An 8,750-nucleotide genomic window follows, 5' to 3' on the forward strand; every position below is an offset into this window, starting at 1 on the left:
TAGGTCAGCTTTATTTTAAGAATCTACAGCCACGCTAGCAGCTCTGTGAAGCTGGCTGTAAATACAGCATAGCTCAGAGCTGATTGTGGCTGTGGCCAATGGGGATGTCATTAGGTTTTCAAAAATATTTGACCTGAAGGTGGCGCTACATGAAAAGTTAGGGGATAATCGCAGTGAATACAATTCATCTTAAGGGGAACATGAATATCTACCAAATTTCATGCAGTGTAAAATGTCAGGACCTCATCAAAGTCAATGGGGTACATCCTCAGAGGACCATGCATGTACAAACTTTAATGGCAGTTCCTCCAGTTGTGGTTGAGATACTGCAGTCTGGAACGAAGTAGTGGACCAGCTGACTGACAGACAAACAGTGCCCTTTACTGTGCTATTTCACTCCATCCTTAAACATCGCCCTGTGTTTTGACACGCTGTACATACTGAGTTATCCCTAGTGGAGAAAGATGAATCATCTTACCACACAACTCAGCAGGTGTGGCAGGGAAACACTGCACATCATTGTCATAATACTACAGTTTATTTCATGGATTTGGATGAGTGATTTAACATCTCATCATTTTCATTTCATGGAGATTTAGTTTGTGATATTAAGATTAATAACAAAAGATCAGAAGCAGTCGTCATTAAAGAACTGACCCTGTGACTTACAAAGTCAGTGTTAGATCAAATGCAGAGGTTGGTTTTCACTTGTGTTCTGGTTGACTGAGAAATTGTGTCTCCAGTTCCAAACATGGATCAAAGTGAATAGATAGTGGCCCATAAGTGCAGATCTGCTCTCTCTAGATAATATCTTGACATTTGGGTCACCTATAATACATGTGTCATGTCTACCCGCATTAACCAGTCCCATTAATTACACACAACAAGACATTTGCTCTTTAACTAAAGCATTTATATTGTTTCAGGTAAGAATCCATCACATTACAGACATGTATGTTGGATGTCAATACCATCTCCCTCTATAGCTTTCTCAGACTCATTGTCTCAGCTCACTTGGTTGACATACGCATGACATGTTTGACCATGTTTCCAATGCCATCAAATATATAGTGATAGTGATACTCTGTTTCCCACATGAAGGTGGGGGTGCTGACCACTTTGTTCTTCTCATCCACATAGGCTTCGTAGAAGAAAGAGTCAAGGTCAAAGCAGAAGTTATTTCACAACAAAAGTAATGACAAAATGAGCATAAATATATGTAGATATTGTTAACTATTTATTATAGATATTTTTGAAAGGATATATATGGCTCGCGGACATTGTGGCGTGCACCCATGCCCTTTACAGCCTGCACCATGCTTGTATGAGGCCAGCTCCCCCAGCGGGTGTTGTCATCCCGCTCGTAGCCCATGGTCACCTCGATGCTTGGCAGCACACGGCAGGCCAGCAGAGGAGCCATGCTGGCCAGTCTGAGGACAGGAGCAGAGTCAAGATTAAGAGGCAAGGCTGATCAGGGTGTGAGAATAATTGTCTTACCAGTATCAAACCAGAGCCTGAAAAAGAAGAGCTTTCCCAGTATGGAGCACTGGGACAGCAGTGTGTCTTCTCAGTATGCTTTCATTAAACTACATTTTGTGCACTTTTAGTGGGATTGCTTAAGTTAAACTTAATTTTCAATGTAATTTAAATCAGTAGGAACCAACTAATTGTACCTGCTACTTGACATGACTACTGTTCAACTGATAAATGAACCTAGAGTTGATGCTGAGGAACTTCATTAACTTTAATCCCTTTTCCACTCAATCAAATTATTTGCTTAATACTAACCGACAGTCTACATCTTATGTAACAGCGTGCCATTTAAAGCTCTCATCCACATACATATGTGCAAACCAGAAACATGGAAAGACAGTGAGAGGGGAGACATGCAGCAAACATCTCAAATTAAACCAGGTATGTGCATCACCACCAGTTTGCTGACCTCAGATCATTCTCAACATTGCTCCTCCCAACCTGAATCTGAGCAGAGGTATAATGAGCCAAAGTGGAAACACCTGTGTGGGTGCGCTGTGCCTCTGAAGAAATACAGGTAATATTTTATGCTTATACTTGGCATTTATTGAAGATTTCATGCATACCACAGAACAGTCACAACTTGTAGTCCACATATGGGAATAGTTTAGCTGCTGCTGTGCAAAATAGCTAATAACAGGAAAAGCACAGGTCTTACTAAAAAATAAAAATGTGTCTGTTTTGTGATGTTTATTATTTACACTTCTCTGATAAAGGCCTTTACAGCTATAACTGTGCCTTAATCTTTTGGATTATACTAACTTCACACTTAGGTGCAAAGTAAGATTATAATAATAATAACTAATACAGTTAGTAAAGCTAATGCATCAAGTACATGTATCAACATGCAGTAAGCTATGTTAAACTATTGCTCGTATGAAAAATATCCTGCTTTTTTTTTTTTAAATCAGAGAACAATTTCTGTAAGAAATGGAAATTTGAAAGCGTAGATGCCTTCTATTGACTGTGTGTGCAAAGGCCTGCTGAGTTTCAAAGTCTGTACAGTGTGTGATAATGTTGAGCAGTTTTGATTGTCTGCCTGAAGCATTTCCCAGGCACTGACCAGGTGCTAACCTCCATCATTTACACAGTGTTACTTGCCCCTAAAGCTTTACCCCAGTGTTGGATGTCACAAAATGAATTACAACTCATCAAACCAAATTTGAAAATTGGTCCCTCCAACTCCATAAAAATAAATCAAACAAACTTGCTTATTTTCAGGTAAGGGTGCATCCAATTGATTTCTTTTAAACTCAATCAAACAGTAGTGAAACACTGATGAAACCTGCAGAAACACATGAGGTGAGGAGCTGCAGCTGAAAGGTTTGTACTGTGGCAGAGCTGCAGAGAAGCGTTACAGGCTAAATCACTGCTTTGAGAAAGATGGTCTGATTCTAAATTTATACGCAGCTTGTTTTGTCGACAGATCAGTTTAACAAATTTCAAGACACCAATTAGAGCTCTGACAAAACAGAACAATGGAGGGGGGTGAATCTGTCTGCAACAGCAACATGTGAACCTCAGCGATAATAATACTGACTCCTACACTGAACACCAGTATCCACTTTGTACATCTTTTTTGCAGCCTTTTATAATTGTCAATCACTTTGTCATTGTGTTTTCATTTGCATAGGAATTTGTATTGCAAATAGGAAAGGATTAAACGTGTGTTGCCCTTTAAATAATGGCTGGGTTAAGATAACTAAAATAACTCAGATAACCCTGTGTTGTCAAAGCAACAGCTGCTTCATCGTCGTCTTCCTCCTCCTCAGCCTCCAGCTCCACTCTCTAATTCCTGTAATCCTACATCTCCGGTCATCTCAGACCTGTCGTTCTGTATCTGGCCACCAGATGTCCCCTCACATGACCCCATCACCTGTCTGAGCTGCTGCCCCTCATCACCCCCTCAATCCCCCGTGCCAGTGTAGCATATAGGGACTTTCCACCAGGTCACAGACTGCACGTTGCCTTGGTTATGTCCTGCCTGTGGATTAGTTTCCCTGGTCTCACTGCCTTCATGTCGCCCTCTTGACTTTACTGCACCTGTTCTTCCTAATGTGTCCACCGTGAGACACTTGCAGTTCATAAAGCACATTTTACGCATTTTTTTTTTTAAAAAAGGTCTTTCTTTAATTTCTCTCCTAGCTTTATTTCAGTTTTATAATGCAGCTTTTTTTTTATCATATTTTCAGATTTAATTTGCATAGTTTTGTGAATATTTATCATCTTTGCCCACTTTTTAAAATATATTATAAAATACAAATGCAGATTCCTAGATGCTGTATACCTTTGTTCACAGGAATATGCCATGACTATTTGAATGACCAGTGATGATTAGTGGTAGGAGGCTATATACTGTATGATTATATATATATATATATATATATATATATATATATATATATATATATATATATATATATGGAAAATTTAAATATAGATAAATATAAATGTATATTTTTGCTGTTCATCTTTTAAAGTGCAGTATTCACCGTCTGACTTTTTCCATTCTGCAGCCTCTCCATTGTCCCAATTACTTTACAGGGATCATTTAGATTTAGAAAGTGTTTATCTAGTTTAATGTGATCTAATGTAATCTAATGTAATCTGATTTAAAGTGTGATACCAATCAGTGTCAGTCTGCGATTCTGTCTCATGTTTGGGTTTGAAATGTGATTTTTAAGTGATTGTTGAGCCCAAAAAATAAAAAATTAAATTTAAAAAAGCCACAATGTCACACTGCTTCACTAAAACATAGTAAAGTTCTACAGTATTACTCCTTCAGTAGTAGTATAAATGGTAGTGACCAGATGATACATACCCAATAGGCTTACGTGAACGGTGGAAATCTTTAAGCACCCTTTCCACATCATTATGCAGCTTGCAGTCTTTGCCATCCTTCACAAAAGAGGATCTAAAGAGTTGAGAGTTATAAACTACTGTTAGTGCTCCATCTTCACATGCCAGCTCGTACTGCATCTGATTTTACTCTATTTTACACCACACAGCCTCGCAGTGATGACTTCATATTTCATCATTCCTCACAGATTCTTGGTGATGCCGTGGCCTCCAGGAAAGATGACAGCATCAAAGCTGTTGACATCCAGCTTGGACAGGTCCTGCATCTGCATCATTCCCTGACCATGACTGAAGCGAGCTGCCTCCATCATCATGTTCCTATGTAACGGCCAGAAATAATCATAAATACTACCTTGTGGAATTAGTCAAGCCAGGTGAGCAACATACACATTTAAATGAGTCACTGCACCCCTCTGTGACCCTGACTGCTCTGCCTACCGATTCTCTCCAGAGGAAGGTTGCTTTCTCATGTGGTCCATCACATGCATCTGCTGCTGATTAGGAGCAAACATCTGGAAGCGAGCGCCATTACGGCTCAGGTGATACATAGTGCTGAGGACAAGAGTTTTCAATTAACATCATCTCTGCATGCTGACATGTTAATACAAAATTCCTGTCCTGAGTCATACTCACTATACTCCCTCATGAACATCAGTCCCATCCCACCAGCCACATCCTGAGAAAACCTGGAATACATTGGCATTCACAAATCACCACAACGCCCACACTAATATTTAGCCTACCTTTGTCTTTGCCCGATGTGTTGTTGTTTTCTTTCACTTACCACTGCAACATTGGTATTCCCCCAGTTGCCATAGTCACCGTGGTGAACAAAGCAGGCAGGCTGGCGAGAGAGAACGGCCAGTGTTTGTTTTGACAGCAAAGTCCTGGTTGCCAGCATGATTTAGCTTCAATCTCACTGTTTTAGGAGGAAAATATGACTTAACAGTTTGTCACGAGCCTGTAAAGACTTTTGACGGTTGTAATATTGATCCCGCAGCGGCTGTCTGTTATATATACCACCAGAATGTGGCCAGGTGACGTTACGCCATAAGCTTCATTTTCTGGGAAGAGCTATCACCTCCTTGCCTTGACTTACCTATTCCCCTCCTGAACACCCTTCCCTATTAATACCTTGTTGATTCCTCTGATCAACTTAAGTAATTTGGCATCAGCTCTGGAGAGTAATCTAAACATGTAGCACTTTAACCCATGAAATATCTTAACCTATTTAAATTCCAATCATTTTTTTTTTCCACACAACACACAACTGCATGTGTACAGTTTCAAAAGTGATTCTTATTATATATGAGATACCTTTTTACAGTGTAAGGCATACTCCATGCCCTTTAAAGTCTATTAGGTTGTAAGGCTCTTACTCACTGTAATGCCATGTCTAGAACGTCTAGACAGTAAACCCAGAAATACCCCGGTCAGATGGAAATGTCAAAGTCAATATACTGTTAAATCAAAACTACACGTCCTGGCTATAGGTTGGTGGAGGAAGAACCAAAGATTCAGTGTCAAGGTACAGAAGACAAATGTGAGGCAAAATATGGCATTTACTTTATTATGACCACTTTTTTATGTATAAACGATCAATATTTACATACTGGTGATGAAAGTATCGCCAACAGTTTGAGGAACAAAATGCAGAAAATGGTGCAAACAGAACAATATACACCCAACTAGAACCACCACGTCAATCACAATTTTAAGCCTCAGCTGGCACCTCCTTACATGTTCCTGTAAGATTCTGCCAAGAGGTTTAAAATTTGCACACAAAAGACCTCATGCATAGCAAACACTTAAGAAACTGTCACATATGGTAATCACAAAGTACAAATAAAGTTTCTTTTTGAAATGAAATACAAGAAACATGACATGACCAACTTACGTGGCGAGATTTGTCACTAAATGTCACCCTCGTTGTGAAACATTCAAATGTTTCTCCATTTTCTCCGTGGCTGCTAGCTCTAAACACACAACACTTGCCATGATCCTTTTTAAAACACCACAAAGACCTGTCTCACATATTTTTTTTGACAATTTCCTAATGTTATTTCAAGAACAGATGTGATTAAATAAGACTAAACCGGTGACAGATGTCTACAAAGCATAAGAAAGGAAATAAAGACACAGCACAGAAGACTAAATAATAAATAAAGTCCATTTGACATTTTATATAAAATAAAAAGTCAATCTTCTTAGTGTACTTTTGCATTTTTGATCTATCAGTGAAATAAAATCATATACATGGCAAGCATATCAAAAATTAAATCAAAACAAAGCTCCATCCACGTCCAACGAAGAGCAATACAACTGCTGACAATATGCCGACAGCTCCGCTTCAATAATTGGCATTGATCAGGCTGTGGCTGTTTCATCAATTACTTGTGATGACCCGTGTTGAGCACTCCTTGCAGTCGAGTTTGCTTTACATGTAAGGACCAAATCCTAAAAGCCATTTACATGCAAATTACGAACAACTTCAGTGGTGAAAGAAAGAATCATCTCCTAAGTTTCTGCCACCACTAAAGAAAGCTTTCATGCACCCAAGCACTGTCAGTCAGGGGGTTTGTGCACTAACTGTGCACACACTGTGTTCATTATGGAGAGTATTTGCAAAGATATCCATTTGATAAAGAGTGGGATTTGCTCATCAAGCCAATAGCCGTGCTGAGAGAGAAGCGCGTGTTAGCAAGGCCAGTCTGGCGGCACTAGGGCGTGTAGGCAGGCGGTGGCTGAAACTGATTGGCAATGTCATAATCGGCAGGAAAAGTTTCACTGCTGTCCTCCATCTCTGAGAGCAGCTCTAAAGCCTGCTCCTCCTCCTCGGTGGGGTAGTGGCGCAGGAGGTTTGCGGCCGTCGCGAGGATCGAGGCTCCACCTGCGCCCGCCACCAGGTAAAAGCTGATGGCGAAAGTGACGTATATGAGAGAGCCGTGGTACTTTTTATGTTGCTGCTGTAGAGACAAGATGAGCTCCGAGGCCCAGTAGCAGAAGCCTATCACTGTGGCACACTGCAACACTGATGAGAGACAGAGAGAGAAAGCATTTAAGTAGTCACAAAAGACAAACTGTACCTTCTTAAAAAAAGAAAGAGCCTGAATAGAGTGGTCGTATGACAGATAAATACCTGTGAGAATATGTGCAAATGCATATCTGCGTGTGATCTTTAGCGCTGGGTGTTTGGGTCCAAACACGTCCAAAAGGAAAGCAGTCAGGCTGCACAGGATGCCCAGAAAACAGAAGGCAGCGATCACCCTCAGCAGCAAGATGGTCTGCGGGTTCACACAGTAATCTGAAGGACACAGAGACATCACAAAGCATTACAAGTGAGCTACACCTGATTAGTCTCTACTGCAGGTTTTAACGAGCTCGCGCCCTCACCGTCCAGAAGCTTAGGGTCGATGTATCCCAAGACATCTGCCACCCCCAGCTCTTGTCTCGGACAGGTGCCTCCATGAACCCGGAGCCAGGCTGGTTCCGCCAGAGCCGTGCACAGCGCTGTGATGGACAGAGCTCCGGGAAGAGCCGACACCAGGCTCCGCTCCGGCTGTTTGGGCAGGGAGGTACCCCCTCTCCTCCTCCGGCCTCCAGGAACATTAGAACCCGGTGGGGCGTACATGCTCATCCAATCTCCTTATCGTCTGTTACAATGCGGGTGTCTCTTTACTGTCAGTAATGTGACGGCACTAAACACTCTGTTGGTAACGTTAAGGTCAGCCGACTGTCTAACAATACAACCTGTTAGCCCGCACGGCTAACGTTACCAGGGCGATGAACGGGTGACAGCGACCCTGGCACTTTGTTCACTGTGGTATCTAATGTTTCCAAACGAAGTGTAACCTTACAGCTATTCACTTGATAATAACAGCTTAAGTGTCTGACTGACGGGAACACAATGAACAGATGGCCTTCGGGCCTGTTAGCTCTGTTGTTAGCGTCTGAAGCTAGCTCTCGGCTAACGCCAAATGTCGCCGACTGTTGTACAAAAATAAACTTAATAGAGATAAATAAAATAAATTATAACATATTAACTAATGTAGCTACCTACCCCGATGAAAAATGACCAACAATTCGGTACAGAAAAACAAAGACAAAACAAAACAAAAGCAGCTTACGCTGACTTCCTGTAAAATATCGACTTCCTTGTTCACACCATTCTTCTTCGTCTAAACGGGAGTGACGATCAGTGGTCCCACCTACTGGTGACACCTCCAAACACACAACAACAACAACAGGAAATATACTGCATTACGTTATTAACTAAAATTTTATTCCGATTATGTGATAGAATTACACAATATCCATATATTTTATATTTATTTTATCATATGACACATAAAGGTGGA

General features: G+C 40.9%; 2 protein-coding genes across 4 annotated transcripts; both read right to left on the reverse strand.

The window, feature by feature from the left end:
- Positions 1-900: 900 nt before the first annotated feature.
- On the reverse strand, positions 901-5,470 carry gatd3l (glutamine amidotransferase class 1 domain containing 3, like). The gene is made up of 7 exons (XM_018668345.2): positions 5,177-5,470; positions 5,026-5,078; positions 4,831-4,944; positions 4,579-4,710; positions 4,355-4,447; positions 1,265-1,430; positions 901-1,145 (listed from the first exon to the last, which is right to left on the reverse strand). The coding sequence occupies exons 1-7, from the start codon at positions 5,291-5,293 to the stop codon at positions 1,011-1,013; spliced, it is 810 nt and encodes a 269-aa protein (XP_018523861.1). The 5' UTR covers positions 5,294-5,470; the 3' UTR covers positions 901-1,010.
- A 476-nt stretch (positions 5,471-5,946) lies between these two features.
- On the reverse strand, positions 5,947-8,580 carry tmem127 (transmembrane protein 127). Of its 3 annotated transcripts, none has more exons than XM_018669032.2 (4): positions 8,520-8,576; positions 7,786-8,045; positions 7,532-7,696; positions 5,947-7,423 (listed from the first exon to the last, which is right to left on the reverse strand). In XM_018669032.2, exons 2-4 carry the CDS (start codon positions 8,027-8,029, stop codon positions 7,113-7,115), a joined length of 720 nt encoding a protein of 239 aa, XP_018524548.1. In that variant the 5' UTR covers positions 8,030-8,045; positions 8,520-8,576; the 3' UTR covers positions 5,947-7,112. The 3 variants fall into 3 exon arrangements, with proteins under 3 accessions (XP_018524548.1, XP_018524547.1, XP_018524546.1); XM_018669031.2 differs by having other exon boundaries at positions 8,453-8,574; XM_018669030.2 differs by having other exon boundaries at positions 7,786-8,580.
- Positions 8,581-8,750: the final 170 nt, after the last annotated feature.

Source organism: Lates calcarifer, linkage group LG13 (assembly GCF_001640805.2).
Source record: "Lates calcarifer isolate ASB-BC8 linkage group LG13, TLL_Latcal_v3, whole genome shotgun sequence".
NCBI classification, from domain to species: Eukaryota; Metazoa; Chordata; class Actinopteri; family Centropomidae; genus Lates; species Lates calcarifer.